The 27,062-nt window shown below is 40.5% G+C and overlaps 1 protein-coding gene across 6 annotated transcripts; it reads right to left on the reverse strand.

Annotated features, from left to right (window-relative positions):
• Window positions 1–429: 429 nt before the first annotated feature.
• Window positions 430–25,621, reverse strand: ZDHHC2 (zDHHC palmitoyltransferase 2). 6 transcript variants are annotated; one of them, XM_060278825.2, is made up of 13 exons: window positions 25,186–25,621; window positions 19,084–19,110; window positions 16,078–16,172; window positions 13,201–13,321; window positions 11,822–11,891; window positions 11,157–11,189; window positions 9,964–10,084; window positions 8,262–8,394; window positions 8,040–8,166; window positions 7,837–7,929; window positions 6,977–7,089; window positions 6,214–6,289; window positions 430–6,034 (listed from the first exon to the last, which is right to left on the reverse strand). In XM_060278825.2, exons 1-12 carry the CDS (start codon window positions 25,382–25,384, stop codon window positions 6,249–6,251), a joined length of 1,173 nt encoding a protein of 390 aa, XP_060134808.2. In that variant the 5' UTR covers window positions 25,385–25,621; the 3' UTR covers window positions 430–6,034; window positions 6,214–6,248. The 6 variants fall into 6 exon arrangements, with proteins under 6 accessions (XP_060134808.2, XP_060134811.2, XP_060134810.2 ...); XM_060278828.2 differs by having other exon boundaries at window positions 25,140–25,621; XM_060278827.2 differs by having other exon boundaries at window positions 4,398–4,524.
• Between the last annotated feature and the right edge of the window lie 1,441 nt (window positions 25,622–27,062).

Consider the following 27,062-nt stretch of genomic DNA (forward strand, 5'->3'; position numbering starts at 1 on the left):
CCAGCCAGGATGGCTGAGTAGGTGGGCCAGATCCTGATCCCCACCATGAACTACAGGTAAGTCTTGGTGCCACAACCACTATTCCACGTCTTGCTCTGGGTGTGGAGGGACCACTTGATAGATTTGGTTCTAGAGGCTTCAGTTGCTGATATGCTTACTTAGTTTTGTTGTAGGAGTGGGCAACCTGCTTGAGGTCAAGGCCTGCATTCCCTCGTGGGAAACCCATTTGGTGACCAAATGCCAGCAATAGGCTGACCAAAGTCTCTGTTGGGCAGTGGGGAAAATTGTGTCTGGTAACAGTTGATAAAACTTGCACCAGATGTGAATGGTGCCTGTTTTGCGTGCTAGCCATGTTAGTAAAACATTTTCAGTGCCACTGCTTGTGTTGTTGCACATGGCTCTTTCCAGTTCTCAAATTCAAAGGCAGAATTCTTGTCATTTGTTTCTTTTATTATTATTTTTCCCCCAGCAGCAAGATATGATACAAAAATACATAATACTGCTTTACAGAGTACAAACAAAAGCAATGCAATAAGCTCTTCTTTGCAAGACCGGTAGTTATATGTACACTGTTGCTTCGTAGCAAACACGTACTCAGGCAAGCATTGGGAATGTGTTTTTATTACAGGGATGACCCAGTTAAAAGCAGTTCTGGAGCAGAGCATTTTGGAAGCTAGGACTCCTCATTCTGCTTCAAAAGTCTTGACAGTATCACTGAAGAAGTAAAGCAGGAATAGGAGCAAACAAATCACCAGCAGAGCATACCTACAGAGTAATGTCATCTGTGTCCTCAAAAACTGATTCTTTTCAGAGGTGAAGTTTGTCCAATCGCAGTACCCTGAGTAGTCCAAAAGGCTAATTTGTAACAGTCACACTGTACAATGGTTTTCTTCACCTGGCCATTTTATAAACAAACATTCACCTGATAGTCATATAAAGTAATTTAACTATAGAGTATCCAGTGAATCACTGGAGATAACTTCTGTGGGGCAATATACAGATATTTTCTGGGTTCCATCATTGCCCACTTTCATTCAACTGGGTAACAGTTATACAAGTGCTGTTTTTGGAATGTTGAGATGTACAGTATACCTGAAGGAGCGTCTCCACCTCCATCGTTCTGCCTGGACACTGAAGTCCAGCGCCGAGGGCCTTCTGGTGGTTCCCTCACTGCGAGAAGCAAAGCTACAGGGAACCAGGCAGAGGAACTTCTCGGTAGTGGCGCCCGCTCTGTGGAACACCCTCCCATCAGATGTCAAAGAGATAAACAACTACCTGACATTTAGAAGACATCTGAAGGCAGCCCTGTTTAGAGAAATTTTTAATGTGTGACATTTTAATGTATTTTTAATCTTTGTTGGAAGCCGCCCAGAGTGGTTGGGGAACCCAGCCAGATGGGCGGGGTACAAATAATAAATTAATATTATTATTATTACAGTACTAACAAGGAGCTTTCACACTCAAATGTTTCCCTCATTTCATAGAGAATAGGTTGTGAGCTGTGTATATAGTCTTCAGTGACAGGTCTCATTCTTTAATTGCACCTGGCTTGTAGATTTGGGGAAGAAAAGGGTGTTTTTGTTTTTTTGCAATGTTACAGTTCTTTCTTTAGTTTAACACCAGAACAAAATCCTTCTCTCAAGTTTTTAAATAGTTTTCCTATGTTGTGAATTGAAGGAGTCCCAATCATTACAATGTCTGGTGCATTAAATAACAGTAAGTTTCTGAAGCAGTGGTCTTGGCACTGGTGAAAACACTGAGAAGGAGTAGGAACATATTCTACCCACAAATTGTTTCCTAACTAGCTCAACATATCTGCAATTCACATGGAGTTTCTTCTTTGGCAGGTATGGGGGAGCTGTACCCCTTCAGATATTCATTGGACCACACCTCCATCAACCCTAACCATTGGCAATGCTGGCTGGGGATAATGCAGGTTGTAGTCTGTGAAAACAAGTACCGGTAACTGAACCCAGAACTCTCCATCTTAAAAGCCATTGTAACAGTGCATCCTCTATTAAAGCAGTAAAAAACATTTCTGGCCTTAGGTCAGAATTTCAGCTTTAATTATATAGGACTTTTAAAAAGCCGTATTTTCAAAATTAGTACCTTGTCACCAATTTGAATAAAACAAAACACAGTAATCTATAGTATTATTTAGCTTTACTCTCAACTTGTACATTTTGTATTGTCTGTTGTCTTGGATGACCTGTGCGAGTTTTGCAGTTCTGTCAAACATTTTAGTCCATAAAGGATTACGTTAGATGAGGTTTGAGGTGGGGAGAAGATTTAAAAATTATCTTGACAGGCTAGCTTTAATTTGTTTGGTGTTCAAAATGCAAAGATGGAAGCTAGCAAAGGATCAGGCAGTGCAAACTCATTAATTAGTCCCATTTACCTTTACCTTTGTACCTGAAAGTTACAAGCCTGCAGAAATAAATAATATTTGCTAACTGAACATGGATGGGTCACACTGTCCCTCCTTTGCCAGCTTCATAAAGGTGAAAAAGCACACTCGTAAAATTTATTGTAAGCTAGAGTCAAGTACACCCTGTGTCATCTCTCAACTCGCTTTCCTTTGTGCCCTGGATGCACAGAACACGGCTTTACTTTACAGGCCAGTCTGATTTTTAAAAAAATAGTTTGTACAAGTACTCCCTGTGCTCCTAGAGGTGACAGATCACCTGCCTAAACAGCAATCGCCCATGCTTTGGGAAGATTAGAAGTTTTTGTGTCCAGCACATACAGGGAGGTTATTAAAATGTACCAGTAAATGCATTTGGGGCTGAAAAAAAATCTTCACCTGAAAAAGGGGCAGATGGGATAAGCCAGCAATTGTGTAAAAGCAATGAATAGCACAACCATAGCACTACTAGCACTGTAGGCATATATATTTGTATGTACTAGAAGCATATCTACTATTACTTTACGTTCCATATAATATGCCACTATTATGCAAAATACATACTGTTTTACACATTAAATAAGAACTATTAATTCTGAAGGAAAGAATTCAATACATAGGCTGTGCAAATAGTTCCTAATAGATGTATTAATATTTTGTTTCATATATGACCTGTTACTCCCTATGTGCTGTAATGGAATCTGAACTATGAAACCATTTAAAAGGAGTATTTTGAATCCTCGGCACATAACCAAAATGTTTTAATAGGGCTGCAATGATTGATCATGTAATCAAAGCACTCAAACATTTTAATCACCTAAAAATGTGTCCTCTGCTAAATAGGGCAGCAGCTTTAAAAAACAGATATTTGAAAACATAATTACTTCTACAGACAGCAAGCAGCTTCTTAAGAGGCATGTCCCTTCCATTATACAGTGGAGGGAATAGTTCATCAAAAAACAAAAGTATATTTCTTCCTCCAAAATTATTATCTGTGTAAAAGTTTATGCAAATTTAATCAGCAGATTAAATTGACCAGTCAACCAAAACCCACACAATTGACCAAAATGTCTTTAATTAAAGTGAGAGTCCTAGTTTTCAGTTAATCAATGTTTTAGCCATGCAGGTGGAGGTGGAGTGAAAAAAGATTCTTTTCTCCCATTCTATAATTTATGAAGGAATTTGAAATTTGCATTTCCGGAAACAGGAAGTCATAGAGCTCCTCTAAAATTCTGCAACAGCCATACCTACATCACCACTTACTATCTATGATACCCACTTCGGCTATTTGCTCACTCCCTAATCCCACATGCTTTCATTGTGAAGCCCCATCACTCAGAGATAGCACTGATATTTACATTCAAGAAAATACAGTCAGGCTACCTTATGTGAGACATCTGAATTAGCTGGAAAAAGTTCATCATGATAATGCATTTACACCCATCATAGGCTGGCTCAATCTTTTGCATGAACCCCACTTCCCCAGGAGGTATGTTTAAATATTGGAATCGGACAGAGTAATCCTTTCCATGATGCAGCGATGTGAGCCGTATTTAAAATGTGCTCTGATAGTCTGAATTTTACTGAAAAATACTATAAGATAGATTTTATCTGTAATAAATATGTCCCATGAAAACTGAATTTCAGCTTTCCCCTTCATTTTATACACATTTTAATGAATGCTGGTAAAGTATCAAAGGCAGCCCTGCATAACCAGAATACACATCACAATGTGCATTATGATGAAGCAATGAAAGTACCAGTCTTTCCCATTCGGTCCCTGTGATTCTCACGACCACTTCCAACACTGAATAAGTAAAATAAGTAAATACAACATGATGCTATAGAAACTAATGGCTGCAAAATATGTCTGCACACTGTGTAAAACTATGTAGTGAAGAACACAATGATCTCAAATATCCCAGGGTCATATTCTGGCACTTCTGGTGATTGAACCTGTAACAACCCATTTGGATTAAAATGTAGGTAGGGCTTTTTGGGGGGGGGGCTTCTAGTTATAATGGCAATGATGTCGGAGACATCATACAGTTTCACTTTAATAGAACCTTATTTACATGGGTGAATAATTTTGAAGTAATCCTCAAAGTCTTCTTTGTTGCCTGCAGAATAGAAAATAATGTTCTTAATGTTTCAGAAAAACATTAACAGTGATTCACTCAGGAACTGGGCTCTAATGGTCCTCCTGCTGTAGGATAAGCCACGGAGCCAGATATGCATCCTACTGTGTCCATAATAATTTTAAAAATCTGACTAACCAACTGATTTTAAAGTGGCAATTTGTTTCACAAATGCAACTTTGTGAGTTATGTATAATTTACCCACTTTCATTTCTCTACTCATAATATTATCAGCTTCTACAAACCATCTTGGAATTAAATAGTACCACCTATTTTATGTAAACAGCACAATGTATTTTATGTGATCCATGAAATGTATATAATTTCATCTGAGATATCGTGCATGCAAAGGCACTGATAAAAACATTATGAAACTTCAGTTTTCTTGGCTTTAGAAATGTCTGACAAATCCTACAAAAGCCTTAACAACTGTTAGTTTCATTTAAAATAAAAAGGGTCTCTGCAAGCCCACTTGGCTTCTTAATCCAGAGTGTAGTCATAATCACAGTAATTAATTTTAGTATGTTCTACATGATAATACACATCTTATATGTACATCATCAGGGTAATGATGAGGAATGCAGCAATTTAAGGATGCTAAATCAAACTGAGAAAAGATTCATATAGTTAAAATGGAGCCTCTTAAAGGCATGAAATTTAGTTTAAGCTTTTGAAGCCTAGCAGTCTCAAGGAATATTAACATCAAACACTCCTAATAAGGTTGAATAACTGAATAGTAAACAATCACACATTTATAATCTCACTTAACTTTCCTCTGATCATGTTTTACATGCACATAAATTGAGGATGGAATTTTGCTTCTGCTTCCCCTGGATGATTTAAGAGAAACTGTAGCCTAGCTAGAAGTAGGTGGTTCGTATATAAAGGTGGGGAGAGCTGTTATATTAGCATCAAACCAAACCTTTCCTAAAACTTATCCAACCTATCTGAGGTTAGTTTAAATTTAAAAGTATGGCTAACTCAGCTGAAGGTAAGATTCAAAATACAGTCCAATCATTCGAGCCTACCAAGCTCCCCAAATCAATTGATAAAAGTTGAGAATATATTCCCATGGTTAAAGATAACTTGTATATGGAAACCAGAGGCAAAAGTTAAAAGATTAAAGAATTGCCATAAGAGCAGGTTCAGGTTATACAAAAATAGCTTACGCTCACCTGAGCTATCAATGCCAATGCAAAAATCACCCTTTTGTTGTTCTGTATGTCTTAAGGAAATACTACCTGCTTTCCCAATGTGTAATCTTCAAGATTTTCCTTTTGAATTTTAACAATAATATGTGTTAGCCAAAACATTCTTTTCATACATGTAAGAGATGGTAACGGGTCTTATATTTCAAGTGATGATACAGCGATAGCTAAATTAGATCTTGAAATATCTTTCGGTACATCCATGCTGCAGTGGACTGGAACAGCTGGTCAATGGATGCTGATGTTGTCGAGGAATCCCTCATCCTCTCATCAACAATTCTTAACTACAACAAAGCATTAAAGCACACCAGTATGAAAAAACAAACGGTTGTGATGTAACGGCTGTCATGTCTCCACAATCCAAATCACATGCAGATCATGAACTACAGAAGATTATAAAAGAGAAAATTATTTAATTATAAAGGTGTCAAGAAAGTTTATTTTTTAAAAAAGAACAACTTACTTTAAAGATGCAGAATTTCTCTTGTACTTGCATGACTAGGTTTCATTTTCCATCATTAGTGCAGGATTGGTCATACCTTTGAAAAATAAAATGATGCTTTGAAGCACTGGTTCCTAGGTTGTTGTTTTTACCAGACAGCCTCAGCAGCAGAATTCTACATCCCTTCAACATACATCTGTTGCTGCTACCCTTTAATTTCTCTAAAATATATGATACTATGGGCAATGGATATTGTCTGCAGTAGAACAGATCTTGGTAAGGCTTTGACAAATAGGAAAATACTGTCCTTCAGATAGCCTACATAAAACAGTTGCATGCATAACATAAGTCAATATATATATATAAATGCCTCTTGTGGAGTTTGGTCATCTGTCTGTATGAGGTCCCTATACTTAATGAATAGGTCTCAAAATCAGAAATCCAAAGACTACTGTGGTCCATGGAGCAGGTATGTATAATAAAGATACCAATTCCCCAACTTATTCAGGGAACTTTTTAAAAAAGGACAAGCTGTGCTGCATTCTCATGCATGTTTATTTCAACAGACTATATTCTTCTTTTTGTGCCAGACATCCCCTGCTTTTAATTTACTCACTGACCAGAAAGTTGCAGGTTTCAAATTATAGCTTAGGACTGCTCATATAGTATCTGCTTTTATGTGTGCATGAATTTTATTTTGTTTTCAAACCAGACTGAAAGCTAGGCCTGCAAGCAAGTCACCCTGAAAACATCACAGCATAAAAAAGCCACAATAATCTCTTACCCGATTTGTTATTTTCAATACTTGCGCTGGTTTCTGTCCAAGACTGAGAGTCAGTAAGGAGATGACTTTGCGAGTCTCGTAATGGTTTAGCAGGAAAATGATGACTATTCTCACTATTCAATGACAAAAATGTTGAAGGAGGAGCAAAAATATAGTTAGAAGACTGCCAGGTTAGGGTGAGGAATCTCATTACCAATGTTTTCATTTTTCCTATAAATATTCCAACTTGGGTGTTCTGTGTTTCCTGGTGCATTTGATGAATTTCACTGCCCAAACAGGTTAGTCTGAATTGTTAATGCATGTGTGCTAGAGGGAGCAGCAGGAGATGCAAGCTAGAGGTTTGCAACTCCTCATTGAGATAGGATAATAGCCAGATATTAGAGTGCTAATATGGTATGGTTGCCATGCTTTGTTACAATGCAGCATTCATGTGCTGCATGTTTAATTGCAGTACTTATTTATTTATTTTATAAATTTTATACCCTGCCCTTTTGCTGAAAATGTTCTCAAGAGTGGCTTACAAAAGCCAGCCCAAAGATGGTCCCTGCCCTCAGGAACTGGAGAGAGTAACGTTCTCCTCTCTGTAAAAATATGGAGCACGTATGTGTATTTGTTTTTAAATGATTACATTGAAGAATGCTATCCACAGTCATTTCTGCATCTACAATAAAGAATTATGGATTGTACAAGGTCATTAATTATGTGTCTCAAATGCTACTTGTGAGAGTGCTTCTATGCCAATGTACACTTAAATGTTAATACAGTATGACTACTATCTAAGCAGCAGGCAAGAAACCACCCCCCCCCCCAAAAAAACCCAAGGTAAGTGGAAACTTGACAAGGAATAAATATAGGCTTACTTTTTGTTTGAAGAACTATGACCAGAAGGAGTAGAAGCCTGCTCAGGATCCTGGTTAACAAGGCAGGTAGGGAAGGAGCATCCATCACCTAGGCTGAAAAGTAAAATGAAACAACATTGTAAGTAGGCAAGTAGCATTAAAAACTTTCAACTTTCATTGTTGGTTTCAAAACATAACCGGTTTTCTCTCAACACAACACCTACCTGGAAAACACTGGCAACAACCAATATTTTTTCTCATCCCCAAAGACTTGTCTTAGGTTTTTGTCAAATCCCAAGCTAAATCCATTCTTATCCGTTCCATGTCGAAAAACAGGTGCTCTGAATGCCTCTGGAAAGGGAAAAAGATGTTTACATTCCTTAGCCCATTCAAAGTGGTGGACACAGGTCACAAAATATGGACTGAATTAAATTGGGAATCCTCACCTAATGTTGATTTATTTTTGGTCACTAACCAACAGTGATATCCAAAGAGAGATGATAAGCTGACAGAAAACATGGCTGCGGCAAAGAATAAAAACATAATATGGAACTTGGCTTGAGTATCAGGAAGGCCATTCTATAAAGAGAGGAGGGGGGGGGAATGTCAATGGTTTATACTGGAAATAAAAGAAAGATAATTTATCACCTACGTTGGACTTTTCTAATTGCTAAGGAAATTTTATTCAAGTAGTTTATAGAATTACTGGGACACACCCAGATACACCACCCCCAGTACTTTGGGAGAATGGTGGAAGATACAGTTGTGTACCTCGGAATTCGGACGGAACCTGTTCTGGAAGTCCATTCGACTTCCAAAGCATTTGACTTCCAAAGTCTGATTGGCTGCAGGAAGCTCTATTCGACTTCCAAAGCGATCAACTTCCAAAGCATGGCTTCTGGTTGGCTGCAGGAAGCTCCTGCAGACCAACTGGAATCCACAGAAGCCCTGTCAGGCATTTGTCTTCCAAAAGAACGTTCGAAAACCGGAACACTCACTTCCGGGTTTGCGATGTTCGGGAGCCAAAATGTTTGAGAACTAGGCTGTTTGAAAACCAAGGTACAACCGTATATGATAAATATTCTATGGGTACTACTGGATCACAGTTTCAGGAAGTAAGATTAATTTTGTTAATAAGCACTGCTTCGTTTTTGTATTGTATCACAGTACGCACAATTACTGTGCCTCAGTAATAATGCATTCTTTCCCTATGTAACTTCTCATTTTCAGACAGGATTCCTGATATTCGACAACCACCTTAAATGGTAGTTCAGCAATGGCCTGAATATGAGATTATGAATATGAATCCAGAGTAAATCAGTTTTAGTTAAATTCCTTTGCTAAGTTAATTTGGACAAAAATAACAGTTAACATAGATTTCAATGGAACCCAAGCACAACTAAAAAGTTTACAATGCTTACTCCTCTCAGCGCTGAACCTGGCTGTGGCCTTCCATTTTAACTCCCATACGATGCCACTGAGGCCCCAACATAGCATTGATCCAGAGTGATGCTACATTGGGGCAACAGAGGCATTATCAATGAATTAAAATGGCAGGTGTCCTAAATTGCACTTGCTACTAGATTGGCTTTTTTCTTTTTGCTTCTGAGCCTGTCAGGTAAGATAAAGGGGCGGACAGAGAGTCACTACTACCAAAGGCCCTATCAAACCTGGCATCAACCCTGAGTGGCTTTTAACAGTGAATGTAGGCCATATACCATTTTAAAAAATGCTTTTAATCTTTGTCAGCTAGCATAAAAACAACTGTGAATTCCAGTGACAGGTTTTTCCTCCCCAAAGCTTATTACTCTTCTCCCTTACCAAATCATAACCACTGACTGTGACTACAAAAACTGAGGTGGAACTCTTCTAAATTATTATTTTATTGTGATTATTTATTAAATTTGTATACTGCCCTATACCCGTAGATCTCAGGGTGGTTCACAACAGTCTAAAATGCAGTCTAAAAATAGATAATATATGATCATTAGTTAGCAGAACAATCCTATGCTTTTTTACTTGAAAATAATTCCCACTGTGTCCAGCTGGGTTTACTTTCCTTACTGCCTAGTAATTGTGTTTAGGATTGTACCCTATATATGCTTACAGAGCTAAATATTTGAAACATGAAATACTTTTAAAACTTACTGTCCAGAATTTAATAAAATACTGTAAATCGGTTGCAACAATGAAAAGGCAGTATAACAGAGAATATGCCAAGAAAAGAAGGAAAAATTTGTAATTGGAAAATCCAACACAGTTGTTCACCCTGGGGAAAAAGAAGCTTGCATCACTGAAAATACACACATATAATTAAGTTTCATTTATATTTCTTCATAGGCCTCAAACTATGTATTTATCTCCCCTCTTTCTAAACCATTATAATCAATGAAATTCCTCTATTTAAAGCAGTAATGACTGGTTGCTGAGGAATATTGCAAACATAAAAATGTCTGTCCTCAAAGGGAGCCACTTGCATACCAATGGCATCTGGGCTTTTTCAGATGTTCTCCCTGGGCTTTGCACAAGGAGCACATCATAGCTGCAGTAGACTCAAGCACTAAAATACATCCGTATTTCCCATGCAGGAACTTCAAAAAATTATTGTTGAAAGGATTTACTTTTCTCTCAGCTTCCATGGTTGTTCTAGATGGAATTCTAATGCCAAAAAAATATGTGCACAATAGCCAATGTGGTGTCTTCTAGATACTGTTGGACTACATATTCTGAGTTTTGCTGGCTAGGTTGATGGCAGTTAAAATGCAACACCATCAGGACACCACCCTGACCAGTTCTGGTTTACTGTGTGTTGCTATTTTACTGGAGATTAACAACACTCCTTTTCCCTGGCATAAATTGCTATTTTGACAATTTTTTATTCCTGTTTTTTAAAATTAAAATGATGATTAAAAATCTATTGTATCTAGATTTCTTTTGAAGAATGTGGCCCCATCTAGCAGGAGTTCTCACATAACCTTTTAATACCTGAAAAACTGCAAAACACAGGTGTCACTTTCCTCCATAGCAATTCCCTGCCATTTGTGAAATGTTTCTATTTTCCTTAGCTGTAGACTATGTGGTACTCCTCTCCAAGATAGCACACACAAATACCTTGTTTAACAAAAATAAAAGAAAAAGCAAAAAACAGGTGATTCCGTTCCAACAGTTATCACCGTTGCTGCAAGGCTACTATGCCCAAAATGCTGTGCTATCGCCACAAGATCTTGTCATGCCACTTCCTCAGATCTTATGAGTAAAACCTTTCACCCCTCATCATCAGGAAACAGTGTTTGTTTCCCATATTATCTAATCCAAAGTGATGAAGTAACATGGTTACTTACCAAGGGCAATGATGATCCATTTTCAAAATACATCTTTAAAAAGACAAATGACAATAATAGAATATAATCGGCAGTATCAAGATTGCGGTGATAGCTAATAGTCTATTAAGCAAATAGTCTATTAAGCAAATAGTCTATTAAGCAAATAGTCTATTAAGCAAATAGTTTTTTCAATGAGTTACTCAGGTGTTATGTCCAATGAGATCACCAGGCTATCCACACATGTAAATAATAGCAGAATTACACACTGAGAGAATACAGTGGTACCTCTACTTACGAATTTAATGCGTTCCGAACACACATTTGTAAGTCGAAAAAAATTCTAAGCCAAATCCCATAGGAATGCATTGGGAGAAAAAAATTGTAAGTAGAAGCAACCCTATCTAAAAATTCGTAAGTAGAAAAAATCCTATCTAAACCGCATCCAAGATGGCGGACAGAGCTCCATTCGTAAGTAGAAACATTCGTAAGTAGAGTTATTCGTAAGTAGGGGTACCACTGTAATCAAATACTGATTTATAAAGAAATAATAAGCATTAATATAAGAAAAAAACTGTATTTAAGTATATATAATTTCTTCAGTAATCCATGCAGGTAATTTTCATTGCTCAACTCCTTCAGCAATACCAGAAATGCTACATAGCCTTGCAATATTTGTTCCTTACTTATCACAAACAGAGCAGTGATGACAACGGTCTGGTTTTACAAGTTGGCATCTGTCACAGTATCTGATTGCTGCAAAGACAGAAAAAGACTTATGTTTAACATAAATGTTACTGTTCTGCTGGTCCCAGAAACTGATGCAGTAAGAGGGGGGATGTTCTGCCAATAAATTAATGTTTCTTTTTCATGCCTCAACTTGCTAACAATGTAAAATTTCTAACCAAAACAGGTGAAAAAATACGAGCTAATTTAAGCCTGCAGTCCTAACCACCCTTAAAAAGTTCCACTGAATTAAATAGCCTAGCCTAGGGCTTGCCAATCAGAAGGTCAGCGGTTCGAATCCCTGCGACGGGGTGAGCTCCCGTTGCTCAGTCCCTGCTCCTGCCAACCTAGCAGTTCGAAAGTACGTCAAAGTGCAAGTAGATAAATAGGTACCACTCCGAAGGTAAACGGTGTTTCCAGTTCACCAGAAGCGGCTTAGTCATGCTGACTGGCCACATGACCCGGAATCTGTTTGCGGACAAACACTGGCTTCCTCGGCCTATAGAGCGAGATGAGCGCTGCAACCCCAGAGTTGTCCGCGACTGGACCTAACGGTCTGGGGTACCTTTACCTTTTACTTCTAAGTAAACATGGTTAGGATTGTACTGTTAGTCACTATCCCAAAACTAACTTTGCATTCATGTAGCTTTAAAGATTACTGGCAATCAGCAACCAGCTGCTTGAAGGGGAACAGGACTAAATCCACACACACGCTCCATGTCTCAGGCTTCCTCAAACTCAGCCCTCCAGATGTTCTGAGAGTACAATTCCCATCATCCCTGACCACTGGTCCTGCTAGCCAGGGATCATGGGTTTTAGGCCAAAAACACCTGGAGGGCCGAGTTTGAGGAAGCCTGCCATGGCTGGTCAGTGATACCACCAATTCTCAGGCTAGTTGCTACATCAGGCTGATGAGTGACACATACAATTCTCCAACTAGCTAGGGGCATGCATACAAAGACTGCTGCTGTGCTTGTAAGGCCCCTAACTGGATTGAGGTTATTAGGATTTACCCAGATGGTGTTTAAATGTATTCATCCTTCATCTAGGCCCAGGAATGGGAAGCCTCTGGCCTGTGGGCCAAATCCAGCCTTTCAGGTCTCCACATTTGGCCTGTGAGCATGTTTTGGGCAAACCACTCTCATATGCCCCCAGGTGAAGGCGGGACATGGTTGAAAGGGGCTTTGCAGGCACTCCCAATCTGTTTTAAGTTGATCATACAAAGCACAAGAGAAAGGGAATTTTACAGGCATCTCTTCTAAGAGAATTCCCTCAGGAAGAACAATAATTTCCCAGTGAGTTTAGAAGTGGAAATGCTTCAATCTTTACAACCGTTTACCTCCAGACATTGTTCTTGTGTAGATGGGGAGGTCCTTGGCTGCTCTCCTCAGCACTTCCTGATGGATTTCACTTCTAGTTTCTCTGTCTAACACTTCTTTATCTGCATAGGTCAGGTGGTACTAGAAAAAAAGGAAACTGAATTAGCACAATAATAGGTAAATGCTCTAACACATCTTGAATACATGGTTATGATGTGCCAGGTGATTTGCATGATGGTTCAGTTGGTTACACCATGGTGCTGATAAAGCCAAGGTTGCAGGTTCAATCCCTGTACAGGACAGCTGCATTTTCCTGCATTGCAGGGGGTTGGACTAGATGATCCTCAGGGTCCCTACCAACTCTACAATTCTATGCTTTATGCATGCGCCTCCCAAAGACCAGGTGTAATCTGGAAACTATCATAAATTACTTCATGTTATTCATTTTGTTAATTTATTTGTGAAAAAAGACGAGTGAAAAGACTGTTCTAAGGTAAATGGGATTAGGATTGCAGCTTCTCTTTTTAAAAAATTTTTTTTTTCCCAATATCGTTCCAATAGCAACCTCATTATAACAATATCAATTTTATCAAATTAATACAATTATTAATGCCAATTCTTCAAATGTCAAATTTTACAATTTAATTAAACTGGCCCCCTTGCATGCTAGAGTGGATGAGTTCATTCTTCTACAACTTTTCTGCGTTGCAAAATTTTAATAATTTCCATTACATTACATTCAAATATAATAATCCTTTATATAACAGCTACAAGCTTGTGATTTCTATATGTGTTAGTATAATAGATAATTTATAAAGTTTCAAGTGAGGAACTTTAGCTGTAGTCCTTATTTGTTCTTGCATATGACTGTTTTTTCCATGATGTTTCCCCATCCATATATGGTGGTGTATCCTTCATTCCTGCACTGTTGATGGTTCACGTCATGCTGTTATCTCATAGTTTCCAAAAGTCACTGCATTGCTTCGTCCAGTGATTCGGCTTCTAGTAAACAAGCTGTCTTTGCCATTTTTCCACCCAGGAAGAATGGTCTGAATCCAGACTGCAGATAGTTAATCCAAATTTTTTTATTCCCGCTGCTGATAGACTCCTTTCCTCCCTGGCACTGATTTATGGCCAATTATCCTTATCTTGAACACATTCCTTTGTGCATAATGGAGATTAGGGAGGATTTTGCTCTATATCAGGCATCCCCAAACTTCGGCCCTCCAGATGTTTTGGACTACAATTCCCATCATCCCTGACCACTGTTCCTGTTAGCGAGGGATCATGGGAGTTGTAGGCCAAAACATCTGGAGGGCCGCAGTTTGGGGATGCCTGCTCTATATTTTCAAAGCATAGCGCCCCCCCTTCCCTCTCAGGTCCTTTATCTCACTCACAGGGTTCCAATTTTGTTAAATTCCATATTATATTCCAATTTCTTCCATCCTCACTTGTGCAGTATTTTTAATAAAACATGCATTCCGGGGAGGGCTGCCGTATCATAAACTTACAGAAGAACTTTAAATAAGCAAACCGTGGGCTTCCCTCCCTCAATTGTCTCTTTCACCAAATGAAAACCGCTCTTAGTCCAAACCTTTTACATCCTTATAGCTGGGTTTTCACTGTTTCTTCCGTCTCTGGTACATGCCACATGCCTGTAAAGGTAAAGGGACCCCTGACCATTAAGTCCAGTCGTAACCGACTCTGGGGTTACGCATTATTGGCCGAGGGAGCTGGTGTACAGTTTCCAGGTCATGTGGCCAGCATGACAAAGCCGCTTCTGGCGAACCAGAGCAGCACACGGAAACGCTGTTTACCTTCCCGCTGTAGCAGTACCTATTTATCTACTTGCACTTTGATGTGCTTTCGAACTGCTAGGTTGGCAGGAGCTGGGACAGAGCAATGGGCGCTCACCCCGTCGCAGGGATTTGAACCGCCGACCTTCTGATCAGCAAGCCCTAGGCTCAGTGGTTTAACCCACAGTGCCACCTGCGTCCCATCACACATGCCTGTAGTTTACTACAATTAGAATCCAATTAACAGGATAACCTGTGCTTCCAGGAACGAGATTGGGGGGCGGGGTCGAGGCAGCTGGAGTGCTCCAAGCACCCAGTGCCTTTGCCTGCCTTCGCATTCCATGGGGAAGGGAGTGCCAGACTGCCAGGCAAACTGTGGGTGAGAGCCTGGTTCCTCTTCCAACCGAAGAGGAATGTGGATACTGAAATTCCCTCATCATTATCTGATTCTCTCTCTCTCTCTCTCTCTCTCTCTCTCTCTCTCTCTCTCTCTCTCTCTCTCTCTCTCTCTGTGTGTGTGTGTGTGTGTTGGGAGAGACTCCATTCCTGGCACACTGGAAACAGGAAGCCTGCAGCCTAACTCTCTCAATGCTCCATATTATTCAAATCTCAACCCCAGGTGAGACAGTTTGAAAAGTCAATCTTTTCAACCCTCAAATGGTCTCAATAGGAGACACAATTAAGTTATCATGTCCTATTGCTAAGCTTGAAAAACTGAAGACCAAGTGCTTCGGTTTTCTTTCCTCCTTCATTCACAGTCCTTTTCTTTATGTGTCTTGCCTTTTGGATTGTAAGCTTGAAGGCAAGGACTGCCCCCCCCCCCCTTTTGCTGAAGAGCTGGTAAAAATATTTCAAACAACAGACAAACCAAAGTGCATGAAAGAACACTGTAGCATTAGTTGTGATTTTATTCACCCAGATGTAAAATGTTCGCAACTATCGATAATGACCATATTTTGCTAACTGGTGGCCTTCAGGTGAATGGGATCTAGAGATAACAAATTCACACAAGGTGTTATTTACACCTTAAAAATGGGGATATTATGCACCAGAAACAAAATTAACAAAGGCGTTTTTCGTTTTTCTTACAGCGTAACTTACTTCTTTGGAAGGATTCATTGGTGATGTAAAGATTGTTTTCCAGTAAGACCACACAAACATCGTGAAAAATAGATGGTAGGCAAGCAGGCACACCACTAAAACAAAGACATAAAATTAAGGTATTAAACGAATTACAGAAATTGCATAATAGTGTGAGAAATATACAGACAACCAAGATGAAGCTAAACATTTCCAAGGGTCCACAGTAGGTAACAGTGCTATCAAGACATCAGCACAACTATAAAATAAAGTAAGGGTAATTAAAGAAGTTATATAGCACTACCAGAAAATGTGCAGCCAGAGACTTGTAAGGTTTTCTAGGAAGAATTCTATGGGTGTAATTTAGCACTGTACTAATTTTATTATTCTTTCAGTGCAAGCATTTCTGCTTGCTTGATGAAATTATCTCCCATTCTCCTCCCCACTTCCCCCAGATTTGGGGGAGGTGTGGAGGACACGCAGGAGACACCAACTATAATAAGAGTAAAGTCATGCAAGGTTGGAAGCTATAGGAGCAGACCAGGGTATGAGAGGGAGGAAAGATGTGTACTCGCAAGCAATTTAAGGTCCTCCAGTATCCTCCCTTAACCCATGGGAAATTTATCTGGCTGTTCTTGAAAAAAGCAGCATTAAGAGATGAGCTTGTCTATTGGATATTTCTATTTATTTATTTAACTCACTGATTCATCTGATAAGTTCCCATCACCATACAGGGCTCCCACTGCTGTGGACACTTAAAATAATTAAAACGAACACAATGGTATTAAACATTAAATCAATAAGGCCACAGGATAAGCAGTCAGTTTACTAATCGATAAAATCCAATAGAAATAATAAAAACATAACTTAAGACCCATTACAGTTTAAATCAGGCAGACTACAAAGTCATGAACAAGTCTCATTAGTTCTGCATCTGAAGCCTGATGGAATCAGTTAAAAGTAATTCCTTCCCAATGGCTGACATTACTGACTCAGTGAAGGGTCCAGTTAAGGATTCCAAGATTAAGGTTCTGAGCCGCTGATTTTCAGCAATAGTTGAATAAGTATCACTTTGCAATGAGGACAGATATAATATATGGAACTAGACCTCATAGCAGATTCTCCAGCAGTAGTGTGAGCTTGGATTCCTCCCAGGTTTGCAACTGAAATGATGTGCACACCAGCAAACTGAACCCTGGTATTGCGCCTCCCGCATGCTTCAGATTGGTTCTCCACATTTATTTATTTATTTATTTATTTATTTATTTATAAGTGCCTCATGATCATTCACACAGTGATGCATTCATTCATCATCTTATTAGTTTCCTGAAATGGAAACTTCTTTAAACTGCCAAACTGCTCCAGGGATTAGAGGGGGGAGGGGGTTTTTTTTGGCAGTGAGGATATATCCAGATTGGCAATGCTGATCTAAGAATATGATGAACCTCTTCACTCCAATAACTATTTTCAGTGATACCTTGATTTTCGAATGTCTCGGAAGTCGAACGTTTCGGTTTTTGAACGCCAAAACCCCCAAGTAACTCCTTCAGTTTTCAAATGCTTTTTGGAAGTCGAACATGCAACGTGGCTTCCGTATTGAGTTTTCCGTAAGTAAATGTTTCTGTAAGTAAATGGTTCAGTTTTCGAATGTTTCAGAAGTCGAACGGTCTTCTGGAACAGATTAAATTCGAAAACCGAGGTACCACTGTATTTATTTAAATAAGAATATTTATTTATTTAATAAGAATTTCCAGCCTTTCCAAGGCTTACACCTCACTCAAGGCAGCTTACATAAATACACATTAAACAAATTAATAAAATACAGATATGACAGGCACGACAAATAACTGATAGTCTTCAACACAAACTCTTATCCAAAGTGCTGCAGTGAAAGCTTGCTGGAATGGAAAGGTCTCCAACAGCAGATGAAATTGTCCAGGGAGGGAGGCATTCAAACCTAAAAGGACAAGTTCTTTCAAGATCTAGGTGTGGCCACATCAAAGGCCCTCTCTTGGGTGCCTACCATCCATGTTTCTTCTATAAGTAGGATACAGAGAGGGTTCTTCCCACTAGATCTTAGGCAGCAGGCCAGCTAGTCTGGAAGGAGACAGTCCTTTTGTCAACCTGCACCTAAACCATTTAGGACTTTACAGGTGAATGCCAAAGCTTTCAACAATATTCTTCCCCATCCAAAACAGGCTGAATCTCTATTCCAGAATCAGTCTCTCTTATGACCGGGAGCACTTGTGTCTTGTTTGGATTAAGCATCAATTTGTTAACCCTCATCTTGCGCATTCCTGCCTCCAGGCACCAATTTGGAACACAAACAACTTCCTTAGTAATTGTTGAACAGCAGAAACAGAGCTGTGTGTCATCTGCAGTGACCTACCAACCATAATTGCTTCACAGCATAGTGTGTTTTTCCCCCAAATGGAGAAAATTTTGATTCCTGTACCCCCAAATGGGGAAAAAAAAATAAAGCTGCCGCCTACATTTCCAACATTTACTATAAAGCAGCAGTTTCTGCCACTTCAGACTATGCGGAAGGGGAGGCACACTCTTAAATATCCCCCTATGCAAACACTAATCAGGATATCAAGAAAAGGAGTAATAAAATGCAGACTAGGATTCTACCAAAACACTATTTTATCCTTCTTTACTTGCATTGATATTGCATTCCTTCCCTCCCTCCCTCCCTCTCTCCTTGCCTTATATTCTATATCTGTTTCATTCGACTACCAGATACTGCTTTTTCCTTTTTTAACTACTACTACTGCACAGAAAAAGATTTTTTCCAGGCCTGTCAGTAATTCTTCTATTGGCAGGCCCTGAATTCAAAACTGCTCATCCTGGTATAAGTTAAATAAAAATAATTACATGCGTAGATATAGGAATCAAAATGCAGTGTGTAAAACACGAAATTCGTAGTAAAACCTTGCTAAAGCTAAGTGAACTCTATATACACTGTGTGTTTTTTTTGAGATATTGTAAGAAAAGCAAAACATAAATGTAGTAATAAATAGTTACCTTTTTCTCCAATATTTGTCATGGTTACTACAAGAGAGACAGAAAGAAACAAATTGAAAAATATTACTTGCCATTATTTGAACACAAACAAGACATTCCCATCTTCTTGAGACAATGTGTACATTTGTTAGTTAGTTACCTTGTAAATTGCTGTGATCAATTAAACATCCATTCCAAAACCAACCAACCAACCCTGGGATAATATCCTGGCAGTTACAATATTTATAAGTAAACAAAGAGGGAACATTCTGGGGCCGATAGTCTCTCTTGAAAAGATGATTAGATCCTTGAGTGGGTGAACAGCCACAACTGCATTAAAAGGAAGGGAGAAGTACTCTTCTCAATAAATTCTAGTGTGGAAGAGGATACAGGAGTTTCAACTTGAGACAGGAAAGACTTCTTAAGCCAGTGGAAAGTATTAAGATAGACAACACTCTTAAAGTGCTAGTCTGCAGAGATATGCCCCCAAAGGGGTTGAGAGTGGTGGTGGTGGAGGGAAAGGGGCTCCTGGCTCCCAGGGTCTTGATGCCCTTTTCTCAAAGTTAGGGGGTTGAAACCGAAATTTCCCATTATTGTTAGCTATAAGGTTAAAATGGGACCACCAATTGGATGATCACTAACAATTTATCTACAAGTGGAATTATTATATATTGAAATAGAGTGATACACAACCATGATTTATTGGTGGTTTTCTCCCGCATGCATCAATTTTATTTCATTTATTTCTAAAGGTATAAAGCATTAACCCTTCATGATCAAAACTGCATTGGTGGTAAAAAAAATTAAATGTGGGTTATGTAATTCAATTTTAGGTTTTGCTAATTATATCATTTTGAGATACAAACACTGCATTGGGCAGCAGCAGAGGGAAAGATGGAAAGCAGGTCTCACCCCACACGATTCTGAGACCAGCTCTGTTTGGCTCCTGCTCTTCCTCAACTACTTCAAGTTTGTTATGATCCAAACTCAGTAACTTCAAAACTGGTACCTGAATTTACCTGTTCTTCTTCTCTCCCCATTCTTTTTGATACACAACATTATGTTTTATGAAGTTTTACAATGTAAGCCTGTGGGCAGGTACTACCGTATTTTTTGCTCCAAAAGACACACTTTTTCTCTCCCAAAAAGGAAGGGGGGAAGTCTGTGCGTCCTATGGAGCTGTAGGGAGAGAATTGCTAATTGTATTATTGAGCTAAATCTGATCCTATAGTTTGCATTGCCTGCACTGTATAATTCTGATTGTGTGGCTTAGCCCCCCATATTCCTAAAATGCTTTTCCCTTTGGCTCTATGCCTCTGCGTCAAAGTGTAATGAAAACACTCAACAGCTAGACAGGATGGCCTTGCCAGAAAGCACAAGGAGCATCAGGAGATGCTCAAGGTCTACACCAGGGGATGACGCAAATATCAGGCACACTCAAGGCTGCTTGAGGCTGGCACCGGGGTAGCATTGCTGAATCAGCGTGTGTTTATGAGAACGACAGGATATGGATCTTCCTTATATGTATTTGTAACCTATGACCCTCTTGCGTTCACACTCTTACAGAGTGGATTCCTGAGGAGGGGGGGAAGGAGCCCAAGAAGTGTATAAGAATCTTTGCAAATTTGTCTTTTTTTACTCTTGTCGTGAAATATGGATCACCGACAGTCTCTCTATAAAGAGATTAAACTCTTTCTCTGGATTCAACCCTCGGTGTTGTTATTGACTGTCTCTGTCCCTGCCTGGGCGCAACTTAAGGAACCATTAGTAAGCCAATAAGGCTACAGAGCGAATGCGAGAGCCAGAGCCCGCGCAAAAGCCAGAGCCCGCGCCAGAGCTGCACGCAGCGGGAAACCGGCTCTCGGGCTGCTTCCATGACAGCAAGCGAGGTGAGAGGAGACGGAAGGGAGCCCCTTCCGCCCCTCCTCCCAGCTTCCATCCTTCCTCCCCTTTCTTTCTCTCTCCCTCCTTCCTTCTCCCTCTTTCTTTCACTCTCTCTCACCCCTTCCTTCACTCCTTCCTTCCCTCCCTCCCTCTCTCTTTCACCCCTCCCTCCCTTTCTTTCTCTCTCAGCCTTTCCTTCCCTCTTTCCTTCCCTCTCTCTTCCTCTCTCTCTTTCACCCCCCCTTCCTTCCTTGTCTATCTTTCTTTCTCTCTCTCACCCCAGATGTTCCTACTGCCTGGTATCTGTCACAGCTCTGAATTCACTTATTGGATAAAAACACTGACAGGTGCGATCAGTCAGTCTGGCTCACTTCACAGAGATCACTTAAAAGGGTACCTGTGCATTTTGCTTCACAACTTTCTTCCTATGGGGGCTTTTTTTTAAAATGAAAGCAGAGTCTGCAGCCCCTGCCCAGGGATGCCACTGAAGGCGATCATGGGTGCCATGGCACCAGCGGGTGCCAGTTTGCTTGCTCCGTTTAGAAGGTTGGACTAGGGAAATTCAAATACTCAATCAGTCATTAAGCTCACTGGGTAACTTTGGGTCAGTCACTATAATCTAACTAACAGGGTTAGGAAAAAATTTGTGTGTGGAGCATGTCCACCACCCTAAGTTCCTTGAAGGAATGGTAGGATATAAATGAAGTAAGTAAATAAATGCTTGGTAACTTCTTGGGGTACCCAGTAAAAGATACAGAAAGTATTTAGGGCTGGGGGAGATAAAAAGTCTTAAAACTATTAGGGACATCAAAAATCAAAATGGTATGCTAAACATCTGATCCTGTATGTGATTATGATTTGATCACAAGCCATCAATGTGTACAGTAATCTCTGATAAGGCAATGATTGTCTGTCCAAATGGTCATGAGAATCTGCCCTATCTTTTCCAAAGATTAAGGACACAATGTTTAGGGTGAAAGCTAATAGGTGAGGAAGAATTAAATTTCATATTGAAATCTAATATTCCTAGTCCAATCGCTTTATTTATAAACACTATAGATACATTCCTGCTAACGTTATGCACATATTAATTTTCCCACTGAAACAAAAAGGACTTAAAAGTGCTCTCCTTCGGCTAATTTGTGTCTTTAAACAAAGTCTAGATTTCGAAGACAAAAATGTTTATAACTAACCATTTTTTTATGGGAAATATCCAATTGTCACAGAGGGTAAGCCTATCAATGGTTATTAACCATTTGTCGGGATTCTAAAACCTATCACTGGGTTTGGGAGTCAATAATTGTTTCTAGAAGCCATTGAGCTTCCTCATTCTCACTTAATATTCCACAAAGGTAAAGAAAGAGCATCCCTTTTGCACTCATTGCCTGACAAGGAGCCTTGCAGAAGAGCCAAAGCAAGTGGTGTGTGCTTATGTTTGTAGCAACCCCTGTCTTCCAAGCTATGGCAATCCTGCTGTGTCCCAGAACAGAATACAGTCTGGTACTTTTTGAAAGCAGGGCTTTCTCACACATTATATGCTGGAAGCTTTTTTAAAAAACTAAATCCATATGATGGAGTACACTAAAAGATTTTCCTGTTATTTGTTAGATTTAAGTGTACAGTTACTACTGGCCCAGATAGCTAAATGGAACCTCCATGTTCAAAGGCAGTATACCACTGAATATCAGGTGTTAGAGACAAACAAACCGTTGTTCTCTCCCATAATGCATTGCTGCCTGTTATGCAAATAGAGGGGGGAAATCACATCAACAAACGAGAGATGCATTGGGTCAGGCTGTGTCGCAAAACTAGGTCATGCAACTCCACCCTTTTCTTGTTCATTTCTTTACATTGTTCAGAGGAGGGAAAAGATTGGGGGAGGAGAGAAAAAGTAGAAGACAAAGGAAGAATGAAAGAGAAAAGGGAAAATTGGCATATGTACTTAAACTGACAAATGCATCCTGCATTGGCCCCAAGTTTGAGAAGCTGAAAACTACTAGTATGATATACATTAAAACAGTGATGCTATCTACCTTAGACTTTATTTGTAGAACACTTCCTTAAAAAGTTTGTCACTACCTATGTAGGCAGTCTTAAACATGGGATGTAAGCCTTTAAAGCATTTGCTGTAGGTTTAAAAAAGAAAGTTACTACAACCACCGAAGCTCAACCAAAAAAATATACTAAATAATAGCAGCCAGCCTTTAGTACACTTAACATTATTCTACAGTTCTGAAACTAAAACATGGAAGTCATTTTATTTCATGTTATAGATGTACAATTATAACCTTGTCCACAATAAAGTATAAAGTGCATTTTTATCTCTAGCACAAATTTATTCACAATAGCAGAAAACAGAATTAAACGGTCATATTTTGATCCAAATCCTCAACGCACGTGTGTGTGTGTGTGTGTGTGTGTGTGTGTATCAAGAAAGTAAAGCATATAGAAAAGATGGCAACAGTATACAGTTTTAATTCCCAGAATTTCATATTGTGGTTGTACTCTGTATGTGAGTACACTGCTGTTAGTTGTTTACTATCTTGCAGATAAGCATCATCACAATAGTAAACCAGCATGCATAATATTTTTTTAGTGCATGACTGGGACCTAGCTTAGCACATGCTAGCATTTAATTAACCCAGGAGGCACCATTTACAAAAGGCAGAGTATCTCTCAAGAGACCTTTCTTTTTATTCTTAGCAGATTAAGGGAAATGCCAAGACTACTAAAAATCACACTCCAATTAATCCCTAGATCTCTTTTTAACACCAGAACCATACAAAAATAACATTGGGGTAGGAGATGAAGGAAGATTTACTATTCTCTATACAGTGCCTGCCAAGTAGGTTATATTTTGTATCTGCTCATTTCTAATAAGCAATGTGTGCTGGGCTAGAGTAAATATACACATTAAACAGAAATAGTACCCACAATTATAAAATCAGACACAGAAGGGTCCCAACCATTTGGCCCTTAGACAATGAGCACCTGCTAAACGTCACAAGTTAACTGTTTGCCTATCCTTAGAGAACCCAAGGCACTTTGTGTGTGAGTGTGTACATATGTTTCCTCCCCAAGTCTATCCTTCTTAACACACAGGATTGTGAAGAGAAAGATCCTACTTGGCTCAGCCCAGGCAATGCTAAGCATGCAAACAACAACCACCTGCGGTAGGAGCAGCAGCGGATTAGCTGCTGCTGTCACCACTCCAAAGGCCAGGCAAAAAGCAGGATGTTTTGTTCAACATGAAAACATTCCAGACCTACATATGCAAGATCACAGTGGTGTTACTCTGCATTACATAATCCAGAGCGCCACATAAATCAGTCCTGGAACTACAATCATGTACACTGATTAGACACACCATACAGGAAAAAGCCCAACCAGGAAGCTTGCCTTTCTATCATGATTAAGAGCAGCACCAAATCACTATTCTTGAGCTTAAGTGTTCAAAAAAGAAAAGAAAGAAAGAAAGAAAGAAGGAAGCAAAACGACAGGGGGGACAAAGTTTAGGGGGGAAATATTAGGTGAAAACAAGAGTCCCACTTCCTGTCAGTCACAAAAGGAGGAGGTTTCCCAACCTGCAATGCCCACTTCCTTCTCTTGTAGAAGGTATTCCTACCAGCTGAGTGTCAGCGGCCGGTTTGCCTTAGGAGAGTCCTCTCTGGGGCAATCGATTGTTTATGGTGAGCGTGCGCGCGACTCTCTCTCTCTCTAACCCCCCCCCCCAGTGAACGTGCGCGTGTGTGCACACGTGTTCACACACACACACACACACACACACACGGGCACATGCGGGTCTATTAAAAGCGCAACCCGTGTTAATAGTGTTAATAGTGTTTTACCTCAACAAACAACAATTTAAAAAAACACACACAAACCCCAGCACGCCCCGAAGGAGTCAAGTTCAAATTCTGATGCGCGTGTTGTTATCGAGGGACGGAGGAGGGCGTAAGGCAAGCAGGAGGGATAAAATAAAAAGGTCCCCCCCCCATGCTGCCCCCGACGCAGCTTAAGGCTTGAGGACGAAGAAGACAAGGCTAATAGGCTCGCCGGGAGAGGAGTCGGGGCCAATATCTCCGAACCGCGACCGCGCCCCATTTGTGAGGCGAGCTTTGGCCAGAGGTGCCTCTGGAGAAACTCTCTTCTCCCCCGCGCCCCGCGAGTCGCCATATATATATAATAATTACATTATCTCCGTCCATTTCCCTCTCCCCTACGCCTCCAGGGACTCACTCAAGCAGAGCTGGGCGACGTACGCGAAGTAGGACCAGGCGACGATGCTCCCGATGAAGAGAACCGGCACCCAGTAAACGAGCCACTGGCATCTTCTCCTCACGGCTCCCGCTCGAGAGCGGCTGCTGCTGCTGCGGGACAGCGAGGTGCTCGACGAAGCCGCCGGCCCTGCCGGCGCCGCCATCTTCCCGCACCCCATTCTCCCGCCTGCTCAGCGCTCGGCCTCTTCAGCTGCTCGGTGGTCCGTCGGGGGAGCCTGGGGCCCTCGACGCACATCCCCGCCGGTGGAGGCGGCGACGGAGGCGACGCCTGCGCGGTCCCAGGGCTTCCCCTCTGTTCCCGCCCGGCCGGCCGGCCGCCTGTTGTGCCCGCCTCTCCGGGCGGCGCGGAGTGAGGCGGCGGCGGCCGCTCCTCCCCTCAGCCGCCTCCCGACTCCCCCCGCCCGCGAACGTCGTCCTTCCTTCCCGCTACCTAGGAAGCCGCCTCAGCCAGTTCTTTCTCTGCACACACACACGCAAAACACACACACACACACAAACAAACAAACAAACAAACAACAGTAATCTATATAGGCGCACACACATATATAGAATTGATTCCGGTGCAAGAAATCCCCTCAGGAATATAGGCACCAACATCTAGGGGGCTGAAGTCCCTTCGCCCCATGAAATATTGCAGGCACCCAGCCCCACCCCAAAGTTGATGGGCATTGCTATTCAAACACGGTGTGTGTGTGTGTGTGTGTGTGTTGTGATTGATTAAATGGGCGTAGCTGCACCCCCCCCATCAATCAAGTAAATAAAAACCAACTGCATCACAGATAACTCGGTTCTGCCTTCCCCCCAAAATAAAACCTGCCCCTCTAAAATAAATCCATGATTGATTATGTGGGGTGCGGTTTACCTGTCCCGTTCCCATATATTTTATTCAAGTAGGCACCCTTGGTCAGGAACAAGTACCGGCAGAGAGGCGCTGTTTAATTAGGATTTCCCTGAAAAGGGGAGGGGGGGGGGGCGGGAAGCAGCAAGAAAGCCAGCTACAGTATTCTATTTATGATTTGTAAGAAAATCACATGCGCTTGTGTGCCTAGAGATGAAGGCTGTGGTAATCTCTCTGCAGTAACCACCGTAAGCCTCTGCTCTTCCTTGAGGCCACAGTGGTGTTATGTACACCCTTGTGCATATTAATTGAAACAATGAATTTTTTGTGTGCTTGTGTTTTCTTATTCTTTGTGTTTTTAAACAAAAAAATCTAAAATTTCAAAAACAAACAAACAATGAATTTAGTAGTTTGTTGTACAAAACTCACATATACATGTACAAAATTCACATATACATACATTAGTAACTGATATGACCTCCCCTATTTTTAAGAAGCATTTGAACATGGTTTGGCATGGAGTCTACTAGTTTTGAACAGTCACTGTTGATTTTCCAATCCCTGTACCACACTTGAATCAGCGCCTGAATGAGCTTCTCCATAGTCGTATACAGCCCAGAGGCGACTTTTGCATATAGCCCACAAATTCTCAAAAGGATTTATGTCTGGGGAATTCCCTGGCCAATCAAGTACCTGTATTTGCTGCTCTGTCATGAATTTCTTCACCACTTTCGATGTGTGACAGCGGGCTAGATCGTTCTGCAATATCCCTGTACTGTCAGGATACCTATTTTCCAGCTCTGTAATAACTCCCTTTCGTAGAACTTCAATATATTGTGGCGAGCGCATCATTCCTTCTATTGGCTGCAGGCTTCCAACACCATAATGATCAACTGACTTTTCGTGTTTGTTTTGAGTATTGTACAGGATTAAGAGTAAGATAGAACACATGCTTTGTTTCACTTAATTTGCACAAGGGTGTACATCAGGGACACTCC

The sequence above is a fragment of the Zootoca vivipara genome, chromosome Z1, assembly GCF_965207765.1.
Source record: "Zootoca vivipara chromosome Z1, rZooViv2.hap1.1, whole genome shotgun sequence".
In the NCBI taxonomy this organism is placed as follows: Eukaryota; Metazoa; Chordata; class Lepidosauria; order Squamata; family Lacertidae; genus Zootoca; species Zootoca vivipara.